General features: G+C 38.0%; 1 protein-coding gene across 4 annotated transcripts in view; it reads left to right on the forward strand.

Annotated features, from left to right (window-relative positions):
* VPS13B (vacuolar protein sorting 13 homolog B) overlaps positions 1 to 12596 on the forward strand; it is a 481062-nt gene that overhangs the window by 52890 nt on the left and 415576 nt on the right. For all 4 annotated transcript variants that reach the window (XM_048068672.2, XM_048068671.2, XM_048068670.2 and 1 more), the window contains one exon: positions 2951 to 3125. In XM_048068672.2, coding sequence (XP_047924629.2) covers positions 2951 to 3125 — 175 coding nt within the window. The remainder of the gene's footprint in view (positions 1 to 2950; positions 3126 to 12596) is intronic.

The following is a 12596-nucleotide window of genomic DNA, read 5'->3' on the forward strand; positions in this document are numbered from 1 at the left end:
TGAAGAAAAAATACTGTATGGTATAAGGTGTCTGCAATATGGTGGAAATGATTTTTTGCTTATGTTACTGTTTCAAGTGTAGCCCAAAGTCTCATACATAGCAAGAAGTGTGAATGTATTGATACTATTTAGTGAATTACAAGAAAAGAATTAGCAAGCCAAATCCAACTCTTATTGGGCAGGGGTGCAGTATCACCTGTGGGTGTCTGACCCTGTGACATGTTTACATTTTGAACTGCAAAAGCCGAATGCTGAGTTGGTAGATAGACTAAACTACCTTTCACTTGTACATTTGGATTTCTGCTGTGACTAAGTTAAAGATGTGAAATGTTCTTTTCCCCTCTCTTCCCAGTCAGATATGGCAAAAGTCATATGAGTATTTACCCAGATAAGAATTCTAACAAAATGGATATTTGCACACTGTTAGTCTGGTAGTATGTATGTTGGCAGATTTTTTTTCTATATGCTGATCTTAAATTAATAAAGTGTGCAAAGACTTATTCTACATATTTTGGAATTTTTCTTTTTTTGATTCAGTAATTAGTAACAATTCTGGATCTATCCCTTTTTTTAGTTTTGTAATTAAAAACGTGTATATTCAGTGATATTAAGACTCTTAACCACATGCCTTGTGATTTCAGAATCTATATGAACGCCAGTGATAATGAGGAATCATATGACTGCCTAGAGTTTACCACTTACGGTCGTTATGCTCTGTGGTGACAGTATGATTACTGTATATAGACAGTAAATCTTAATGTTAAAAAGCCCGATTAAAAAAAAAAAAATAGTGAAATAGTTCTGTAAATTTTGGAGAAGTTATACCTAGCTCAAGTCCTATATGCCAAATTTTAACGCAGAGCAAAAATTTATAGCCAAATTACGAGTTTCCAACAGCAGACCGTATAGTGGAAATGGTGACACAGCCTTCCATATAATTTAAAATGGTACTGTTGTTATAAAAATTATTATTATTATAGTATGATTTTAGTGGATACTGGACAAAAATAAAACATACTAGGGTGCACTGAGGTAACAGTGACTCAATTAAATTTATATTAAACTCTTTTGCTTAACTTGGTGATTGTTTATTGCCTCTGCCCTTTCTTTAGGCACATTTCATTTTTTTCAAAAATTTTATGCCTTTTTTTCCTATACACGCTCTTTGATTTTTTTGGTGATGTTACACATAATTTAGTTACCTTTTTCTTTTTTCATCTATTTTTTTCCTTTTTTATTCTTTCTCTTTTTTCTTGAATGTTTAAACATAAAATATTGTTTAATGATGGTGTTCAGAAATGTACTCAATTAAATCTAATTTAATGATGCTAGATCACAGATGAATAATTATGTTTCAAAGTATAATGGTCCAAGGGTAAGGATGCTTTAACTTAAATATTTTACAGTATTTCACTGCTATAAAATTATGCCACAGTTAGCTCTATAAACCTGTTGACCCTAACAAATTTCACATTTGGTAACTTAATGATTTGTTGTATGCGTGGAGGTTGTATTCTGTGAATTTAAAAAGTTTGTCTTTGAAATATTTGAATATTGAATAGACATAGCTGTATTTCTTACACAAGTTAAGTAAAAGAAGCCGCTGTCGGTAAGTTTAGGTACTTAATTAATGAGATTAATTCCAGGGCATTTAAAGCCTTTGAAGTTTGTGCTGCACGTGACGTGACCATGGCTTCAGCGCACCCAAAGGTGACGTTCCTGGAACGTCAGCAGCTTGTATTATTGTTGTTACCCAGCTAAGGACAAAAGTCAGCAGAACCCAATGATTTTCTCCAGATCTGTGGAGATTTTCTAATGAAAACTTCCGTATTCTGTGTTGTTCACTTGGTAAAAGCAAATCTTTTTTTCAGCATTCAGTGAAAGTTTCCAAGGCTTCCATGTTCATAATAGCTTATATTCTTTTGGTTTCGTTGTAGGGAGTATTGTTACAACCTTTGTAATACTGTAACATTTTGACCAAACTCATCTTAATGACTTTAGTTTAATCATAAAATATCCCAAGTTGGAAGGGACTCACAAGGATCATTGAGTCCAGCTCCTGGGAACAGTTCTAAAGTAGTTTTCTGCTGGTTTTATGAATTTTGTTGAGATGAGTGAACTTAGAGGCAGATGAGGAGGCTCTACATTAAGGGCAGAGCTGATATGTAGCTACTGGACCTGGAGATAACAAATACGCCTAATGTTACAGAAAATAGCATTATTAACATAATTTTATTACATGGAGCTCCTATGTGAAATAAAGGTAACTTTCTTATCAAGTCTAAGTTTTTATTTTTGTAGCATGAACACATAGTCATAACGCTATTTTGAAGTATTAAATAAAATAACTAAAAGAGTATTGAAAGAAGGATAAATTTTCATCCTAGTAATTCCAATCTTTTTAAAACTCTTTCATTTAGAGAGTTCTGCTTAATGGCATGTTTGGAACTGGAATATCCAGAGAAGCTGGTTTGCCACATTTCAGTTGGAATGAATGCTTCCACCGCTCCCCTGACATTACTTGTCCACCTGCAGCAATGTCGGGAGAGGGAAATAATCAAAATGAAGGAATTTGTATATGAAAACCAGTATATTTAGGTTTCCTTTAGAATGCAGAGATTTTTAAGAATTCTTCATGAAAATAGAAGTTTAATCAGAACCACTTACGTGACTGCTTTAGAAAATTCTTTAGCAACAACTGAAAAACAAAAAACACAACCATGTGAAACATTTTACATTTGATTTTTTTAACATAAAAATTTCTTGAGTGGCAACCTGAAGAGTTTTTGACAGTCACCATTTGCAGCCCTTTGCCTTGTATTGTATTGCAGGTTTTGTTTTTTAGAAATTACAGTGCACATAGAAAATGGATGAGTCATATATTTTAAAAGAGGATTTAATGTGGACACTACTTTGTTTTTAATTTTTTTTGTTTTCTTTCATGTTATAGATTCACACGTTAGTTGAAAGTTTGAAACTTTCAATCTCTGATCAGCAGCTTCCTATGTTTATACGTATCATGCAGCTTGGGATTGCTCTTTATTATGGAGAAATAGGCAACTTCAAAGATGGGGAAGGTGAAGATTCGGTATGCCACACTAAGGATATGTTGGGAAACATCACAGGTAAATATAATTTTTATTTGTTGAAAAAAGTGTTAAAACCAGTATTTTCTTTTGCTTTTTGCAAATATGAATAACCAAGACCTAGCCATTGCAAAGTAATTTGGCAGTCTGTAATTTGATACAGTTAGTTCATTGTGCTGGTTACGTATATAATGAATATCTTTTTCATGTTATGTTCTGAAACATCTTCATATGGACCTCACAAAACTGAGGCTAAACTTAGATAAAGACATCTCTGTAGTTGTGACATGGTAGGGTAGTGTGAATTTATCTATCACTGTACAGTGCAACAAGATACTTGTCCTTAGGTAATTTTGATTTTCTTTTATTTTGTCTGGGTAGTTCAGGTGTGGCTGCTGCCAGTTTCAAAGTGATGTGCTTTTTACCTTTCTTTGAAACATTTTATTGAGAACTGATACATCATCATTTGTTCTAAAGAGCAAAAACTTTGCACTGTTTTCAGTAGTTCCAATATACTTTAAAATCATCTAGTCTCCTGCTTTTTATTTTTATGTAACGTGTGTTCCCTTTTGGTGATACTTTATGGTCATTTACTGTGATGTGATCTTCTGAAAAAGGAGGGGTGAATTTTCTTTGCATGTGGCTAGTGTCTTGAGGAGACATTTTGCATATCAATCCAAGGTTGAATTTGTGTCTGGGGGAGTTGGATGCAGTATTTACCACAGAGGCAAAAGTACTGCATGATGACTTCTGGAAAATTCTTGGAATTGTATGTGAAGGAGATGCATCAGCATTAAGCTATGTTTATAGTATTAGAGTAGTTAGAGACCTTCAGTGTAAAACATTAATAGATTTTGTTCTGTTTAAGAAATATATAATTTCAATTTCCATTTTTTTGATCCTGTATTGCTGTCTTCTCTGACTTCAGAAAAATAATATCGTATTGGAAAGATTACAGCAGTGGAATTTGTTTTTCACAGAAAAATAGCATTTAATGTTGGTTGGCACAGATAACCATTTCACTCTCATGCCGGATGTAGAATTCTCTGTCATGCTGTCACTATGTGGAACAGAGCAAATAAATAAGATGTCTGTAAATAGTTCTCCTGTATTTTCTTTAAAGATCAAATACTTTTATGTACTCTAAACTATTTGCCTTACAAGAAATGTGGAGTTTGTTACACCATGTGATTAGAAGTACTTAATTATTAACACTCTGAAAATATTGAATTAATTTTCTCCTGAGACTTTAAAAAGCATGGTTTCTAGAAGAATCCTTAGTGTGCATTTCAAGAACTCTTTGCATCTAACCAATGTTTTAATTGTAATGTTGGCAGAGAAAGGGTGAAGAGCTGTTCTCTGTGGTGTTGCATTACCCTTGCTTTCAGACAGAGGGTTGTATCTGTACTGTGGGTGTCTTTCTTTCATTCCCATCAAAGTTCAGCCACCTTTAACGCTTCATGCTATAGCTAATTGTGATGTGTTTAGTGTTGCTTGAATTTTGTAGCTGGATTCCTGGAGCTACTAAGGTGAGTAGGACCATTTGAATGTAGGAGGGTGATAGAGGGTAGAGAAATCCTGTGAATCAATGAACAGCTGGGATTGGTAGGCAGTGGGTTTCAGATGAAAAGGTCCAAGGACTGGAGAGGGAGATTAGCTGGGTAATGAGAAGATTGGACAGAACATGTGTGTATGGAAGAGGATGCAAGTGGATAGGAGAGAGACGGAGATTTTGTTTGTTTGGCTTCTTTTGGTTAGTGTGTGAGATGGGTGGTAAAACAGAAATACAGCTTAAGAGAAGACTGAGGTTAAAACAAAAGGCATCTGCCTACAAACACTTCGTGTTTTCTGCATCTGGAATGGAACTCAAGATTCTTATGTCCAAATATGAGTAAATTCTTTGACAAAGTGTCTCTTGTCATCCTCCTTTCTAATGTATGTCCTCAAGAAGGTTAAATTGCAATTGCTGTCTGTAAATCTTATGTGGTTTTTCTGAACAACTGTGAATGTGATTTTTTTTAGTTTTTCATAAAATAGCTATCTAAAAAAGGAATGATGTGTAATTTCATACTGATGTATGCAGTTGTTGTCAGAAGGGTCAGAAATTAAACTATGGTTGCAATGACAAGAACTACCAAGTAGGAAATCTGTAATTTCCTATGCAATCTTTGTTCAACTATGCTGTACTCAAACGCTATTCCACTAATATTCCACTTAATTATGTGATCGTGTATTTTTGACAGAATTATCCCTTCAGAACACAAAACAGATGGCAATTGTTGTGTTGCCAAGCCAGAGCTGTAGAAACTGTTCTGGAAGTCCATTTCTATCTTTACTACAAAGTAGTCTGCTGCATGTAGCCTAAAACTGTTACCAACAGTTTTTCTTTATGCCATTTATGCTTGTTTTCTGCGTTAGAATTCAATATACGTTTGGAGGCATACATGTGCACATGCATGCACGTGTACCATGTACACACACACAAACAAAACTTTTTGATACCTAATGATTTTTTTACTCACATTCAGTGCCAGTATACGAGTGCCAACATTACCGTGTTATCCATACCATCAGTTTGTGAGTTAACTTTTTTTCTTTTTCTGACTTCATATTATATCTGTGAATGGTAAGGAAAAAACCCGCTTTCCTCCTCTTGAACACTTCATGATGCATTTGTCATCACAGTTTCCAACCACAGATTTGAACTTTTCTGAGGAAACTTCAAATATGCTACTATTTTCAGAAAAAAAAAAGGGAATTAATAAAAGTAATAAATGACTTGCAATTTATCTACTGAGCTATATTAGCCACACTTTTTTTCAAAAGTACCATGTTATGAAATCCAAGACTAATTACACTGGAATTGTGCCTGAATTCTTTACAGTTTAGCAATGTACTTAACCTACTTTATAGGTTATGTTTTTATAACTCTTTGAAAGTGTTCTGAAGATTCATTAAGTAGTTCAGCCCAGTAATTATTAGGAAGCAGTCCTAACCATTTCAGTTTAAAGAATTTATCTATATCTTCGTCTTCTGAATAGAATTTCTTGTATTGTTGTCAACTGAATTCATCAACTATGCATATTTAAGGGTATTCCAGCAGCAATTTGAAGTGTTGTTGTACGCCCACATGTAAGAATAGGATCCTGAAATTTGGCAGCAGGGTTAGCCTGTGTCATGAACGTACGTTTTGCTGCCTCTGAAGAAAATCTACTTAAATTCTGTTATGCGGAAAGCATTCAAAATACAGAGGTAAAAATTATGGGTCAGAAATACATGTGGAAACTGCCTTCAGTACTATGGGTGAATTCACTTAATACTGCATGCATGATGAACCATGTTCTGGCTCAGGGCTGAACAGGGCCTTCGCTTCTGAGGATTTGAGACTTGTCTGCATTGTGATCTTGAATGTCTTGGTAGTACAAAGAAGGAAATTGCTGTGTTTCAGTGTAAAAAGATGCAAAAGTTAGAAGGGTTTGGACAAGAGTATGGCAGTGGTAGCTGTGGGGGACTGGGGCTTGAAAATAGGCTTTTGGTTTGTCAGGTAAAAAGGACTAATGTAAATAGAAATGAAAATGACTTTGGCATGAAAGAGGACAGGAAGCCAGGATACATCAGAAAAATGGAATTTAGTTGGATGGAATTGCTGAGGTTGATGATCTAAGGCTGAAATACTGTAACTTTTTTAATGAAGTATGATACTGAGAGGTTTGAGCAATAGGAAAAGCACAGGAAGAGGAGGTTTGGCACTTCTTGAACAAAGAAATCACAGAATGGCTGAGGCTGGATGACTCTGGAGGTCATCTTGTTCAATTCCTGCTCAAGCAGGAACACCCAGAGCAGGTTGTCCAGAACCATGTCCAGGCAACTTCTGAAGACTCCAAGCAGGGCGACTCAGTGCTGTCGCCTGCACAGCACAGAAGCGCTTCTGGTGGTTGGAAGGAGCCTCCTGTGTTCCAGTTCATACCCATTGCCTCTTGTCCTGGCACTGGTCACCACTGAAAAGAGCATGACTCCGTCCTCTCTGCACCCTCTCTTCCTGCATTTATAGGCTTTGATCAGATCCCCTGCCCCAAGCCTTGTCTTCTCCAGGTTGAACTCTCCCAGCTCTCTCAGATGCTCCTCACAGGAGAGGTGCTCCAGGCTCTTGGACTCCTTCCAGTATGTCCACATCTCTCTTGCACAGGAGAGGTGCTCCAGGCTCTTGGACTCCTTCCAGTATGTCCACATCTCTCTTGCACTGGAGAGTCCAGAAATGAGCATGGTGCTCCAGGCTCACCAGTGCTGAGCAGAGGGGAAGGATTACCTCGCTTGACCTCCTGGTGATACTTTGCCTGATGCAGCCGAGAACACTATCAGCCTTCTTTAGTGACAAGGGCACATCGCTGACTCATGTTCAGCTTGGTGCCCACCAGGACCCCCAGGTCCTTTTCTGCAGAATTGCTTCCCAGCTGGGTAGCCCCCAGCCTGTGCTGGTGCCTGGGGTTGTTCCTGCCCGGGGTGCAGGACTTTGCAGTTCTCCTTGTTGAACTTCATGAGGTTCCTGTCAGACCACTCCTCCAGCCTGTTGCCAGGCAGGCATTCATCCTGCCTCTGGATGAATGGTGTTCACGTGAATCAGCTGTTCCTCACAGTTTTGTCATCTGTGAGTTTACCAAGGGCGTATTCTACCCCATCACCCAGAACATTAATGAAAATGTTAAGTAGGACTGGACCCAGTATTGGCCCCTGGCTAACTCTGCTCATTACTGACCTGAAAATAGACTTTGTGCCACTGATTCACCACCCTGTAGGCCTGGCTGTTCAGCCTGTTTTCGATTCACCTCATTGTCTGCTCATCCAGCCCATACTTCAACAGCTACTTTGAGACTGGGTGTTGGGAAAGGTTTTTCACTGACAGGGTGATCAGGCACTGAAACAGGCTCCCCAGGGAAGAGGCCACAGCGCCGAGCCTGCTGGAGTTCAGGAAGCATTTGGACAATGCTCTCAGACATATTGTTTGATTTTTGGGTGGTCCTGTGTGGAGCCAGGAATTGGACTCTGATCAGTGTGGGTCCCTGTCAACTTGTGATAATCTATGATTCTATAGGTTGTTATGGGGAACAGTGTCAAAGGCCTTACCGAAGTCCAGGAAGACAATATCCAATGCTTTCCCATCATCTACCAGGCTGGTCATTTCATTATCAAAGCATATCAGTGTGGTCGAACAGGACTACTCCTTGGTGAATGTATGCTGACTGCTCCTGATGATTTTCATGTCCTTTTTGTGTACCTGGAAATGGTTTCCAGGTTTAGCTGTTCCATCATCTTCCCAGGGACCGAAGTGAGGCTGACCAGTTTGTAGTTCAGTGAGTCCTGCTTCTTGCCCTTCTTCAAGATAGGAGTGACATTTGCTTTCCTCCAGTCATCAGGCACTTCTCCCATTTGCTATGATTGACCAAAGACTATAGAGTGGCTTCACAATCTTATCTGCCAGCTCCCTCAACACTCGTGGGTGCATCCTGTCAAGGCCTATGCTGTAGGGAACCTGCTTTGGCAGGGGGCTTGGAGCCCATGATCTCTCTGAGGTCCCTTCCAACACCTACAATTCTGTGATTCTGTGGACTTCCAAATGTCCAAACAGTGGACAATACAAACAGTGGGCTAAAAATGAAAATGAAGAAGTGCAGAGCAGGTGGGTGGTAGCATAGCTGAGATGTGTCTGCACAATGAGTTGCTGAGCAAGAAGCTTGGTACAGATGCGAGAGGCTGGGATCAAGAGTATGAGCTCAGTATGAGCTGCTGAGCTTCTGAGGGTGGTTTTAACAGTTCCGGGTGCTGCCTCTGAATGATTGCCTTGAGATCCATGCAGATCTGATTGTAACATATGGAGCATGTTTCTCAGGTGTAAAATGGCAATAATATAGTTCCATTCCAAAGGAATATTGTGAAACTTTCTATTATTTGTAAAGCACGCTGGCCCTGCCGTGATCTTTACTCTTTCTCAAAAAAAAAAAGGAAAAATCAAGAAGTCGTCTGTGAATGTGAGTAGTTAACACTCTTACAACACTAAACAGAATAAAATGTTGCACAGATCCTACGCAACTCGGATTTTTAATGTACTGAAGTACTCCTTTCTGAAAACTCAGTGGTAAGAACAGTAGCATGGGGAGTGTTTAGGATACTAATGGAGCAAAAATCAGATCAAGAGAATGAGTTTAATATATTGTCAACTTTGGGTTGAATTATATTTGGGTTGACTGAGAAAACCAGCTGCAAACAATTTGCGATAGCAAGAAATTAGAGGTGAGCATTACTTGTTGGAGAAGGGGTTGATTCTGCGATAAAGTACTAGGATAAAAATGAGGGAATGGAATTAGATTTACTTATCCATGTTTGACTGAGGAAATACAGTTGGGCACTTTATTGAAGAGTGGGTAGATGAGAGTTATCAGTAAACAGTGGAGAAAATGGTTGCCAGTTTGGCAGAGTTGATATCAGGATAAAAGGTTGTGTGTGTGCCAACTTAGATTTACCTGTTATTTCTCTTGTTGCTGCACTTTTTGTGTGTTTTCTCTCGAGGATCTGAGACTTGGAGATGCGTGTATTATTCTTGCGAAAGACTGGGGTACGCTATGCTCTTTGGGCTCCTCATCTTTCCGTGTGCTCTGGAATGAGCAGTCCATGCAGGAAAGCCAACAGTCATTTTTTTAACTCCAGTCTAGCTCTGTTATTGGAGTGTCTTCCTTGCCAATACGCTTTGATAACCTCCCAAGGAAACTAGGTGTACTTGAAATTCATATTTCAACAGGCTGTAAAGATGCAATGTAGATAGATAGCAGTTTGTGGGATCAGTGCATTGCGCAGCTGTCTAACAGCCAGTGTGACAGTGAATAACTTCGTTGTAGGCTTCTGTGATAGTGCATTGTAAGTGGCTGCTGAGATTCCATATGCTGAGGATGGGTATCAAGTTCGTTGTATGGAGATGGCCTGATTTCATTAGTTTGGAATATACGTTTAGGCACATAGAATTGCTTGCATCTGCCAACATCAATTAAATGAGCAGCAGTTAAAATGAGTAGCAAAGAAAAAAAAGTTAAAATTCCAAAATTATAAAATGCCTAAATTAGGGAGCTAAAATTTGTTTATATTAAAAGTTTTAATTGTTTAGGAACTGTAACTTTTTATGTGGAGAATTAGATTTCTCTGAATGCATTTTTAAAATCTATTTTATATTGTCTTGCAATTTTATTTTTTCTTGAAAAATATTAATACTCCTTTTTGAGTAGAAACCAACAAATCTAATTACATTTTTGAAGGGCACTGGCATCAGTCACATGTAGACCTTTTGTTTTTACTTATTGCATAAAAGCTTAAATAGCAGATTTCTTTTTTGCTGCTGATTTTAAAAGTGGTTTAATATAAAGGCTGAATATAAGCATTTTCTTAATGTTTCCAGTGAATAAAGTGTACTTCCAATTGTTCTCTTTGAACTTGTGTGCAGGGTATGAAACAAAAACACTTTCCAGTTTGTCATTCAGTTTGGCAAGGCAAGACAACTAGCACCTTCTTCTCTCTGTTGGAGATCTACACTGAGCATACCACTTTGAGCTTAGTTGTTTTGTAATTTGTACTTCAACCCAGAGGCTCTTGCCCTTTTATTGTGGCATTTCAACTTGTTTGATCTCCTTTGTCATTAAAATAGAACGACCTCCTACCTCTTGCCCTGTTGCCGGTGTTTTGGAATTACTATCGCTTGTTTTGTAGCTCACCCTTAACTAACTCTTACGCATCTGCTCATAATTTTATTGAGGTTAGGATATTGTTTAAATGATGGCTATTTTTAAATAATTGATTAACAACCCCAAGTAAAATCATGGGGAGCACTGTAGAGTGATTCGTGGTGGTGTTTCAGCACTTCAGAATTGTGGCATTATTCTTTCCAAATTTGTTAGGAAAATTCCAATTAAGGTGATTCGTTCTTCCCCTCCTTCCACCTTCTCTTGTCCATTAGTTCTACTGTAATGTAGTTTCAATTTACAGCAAGACAAGACAGCTGGACATGGAGAAGCTTGGGGAAGTTTGTTTAAGAGATAAAGGTACATGGCTTGAAAAAGTGGGTTCCCTGGAGTTGAACCTGAAGCTTTCAGATGTTGCAGTAACAGTCCATACCCAATGGACTGTATAACTCAGCGGTAAAAGGGAATTACATTTTTTCCCCTTGATTTATGGTAGTTTCTAAGGTGGGAGCTTATTCTGGTCTAGTAGGAGTCGGAGGTTTCAGTTTAAGGAAGATGATATTCTGGCTGCAGGAATAAGAAGAAACCTTTGGCTTACTGTTTTGCCATCCTGACTACCTGAATCACTGCAGCAGGTTGTCTGCTACAAAATGAAAGTGGTATCTCTTAAATGTGTAAAAGTACTGTCCCTTGAACGTGTGGCGTTGTAATATCCATGGTACAGCTATGATGGCATCAGATTTTCAACTAGAAAGTGTTGGGGCTAGGTGCAGTTTGCTTTTAAATGGAGATGCGGAATACCTTTCAGACTAGAATTTGGTACGTAGGATTTTAATTTCTGCTGGTGTTAATGCCACTTCTAGTTACACGTCAGCTCCTTAGTTCATACTGCTGTGCTAGTGTACTGCATGTGCAATAGGACACAAGACATTATTTTTAAATATGTACTATGAAGTGAAACTATTTAAACATCAACACGTTAAGCTATTAGCATAGTGAATATTACAGGTTATCTTGTGGGAGTCAATTTATTGTCTTTCTGTGGTGTAGATCCATAATGTGTATCTTCTTTTGAATAAAATTCAGTTTGGCAACACTGCCACTGAATAGCTGTATAAACATATTAGGGGCAACTTTTACAAACATTGAACTTGTTTTTTTCTGTACATCAGTCATTTCTATGTGTTCTTTAGATAATAAACATATGCAAAGGAAAATGGTACAGAAAATGTTTATTACTCTGAAAGCATATAGGCTACTATATTTGAGATTCCCCAAGGACAGTTCATGCTGCAGGGACAAATTTAAGGTTTGTTGTGTTCTCTAAGTCAGCACCAATGCTGTTGTCACAAGATAACTCCACTGCAAACCTCTCTTTTTCTATTCTTAGCATGATTAGTTCCAGAAGTTATGATTACACAACTAATGATATTGTCATTGTAGCAGTGAGTTTGCAGTGGCTTCTTTAGCTTATAGCAGTTAGAACATGGACGAGGAAATTGATTTTAATATCTACATTATTTAATGATACAAGAATGAACATCTACAGCTGTGTTCTTGAAGTACTTATTAACTTTAATTTGTGCATTTCATGGTTGATTCAGCCAGATGAAAATTCATGTTATTGCCAGAAGGGATGGTGATGCATTCCCTCCTGCTTCCCCCTGTGCCAGCACCTGTATTTTTGTAGCCACGGGCAGAGCTGGATCAGGGACCTTACCTGGCTGAAAACTAATACAGGCAGAAAAACAAGTAAGTACAAAGAGTAATTTTCTGCTCAGTTAATTCCAGA

Source organism: Anser cygnoides, chromosome 2 (genome assembly GCF_040182565.1).
Source record: "Anser cygnoides isolate HZ-2024a breed goose chromosome 2, Taihu_goose_T2T_genome, whole genome shotgun sequence".
In the NCBI taxonomy this organism is placed as follows: domain Eukaryota; kingdom Metazoa; phylum Chordata; class Aves; order Anseriformes; family Anatidae; genus Anser; species Anser cygnoides.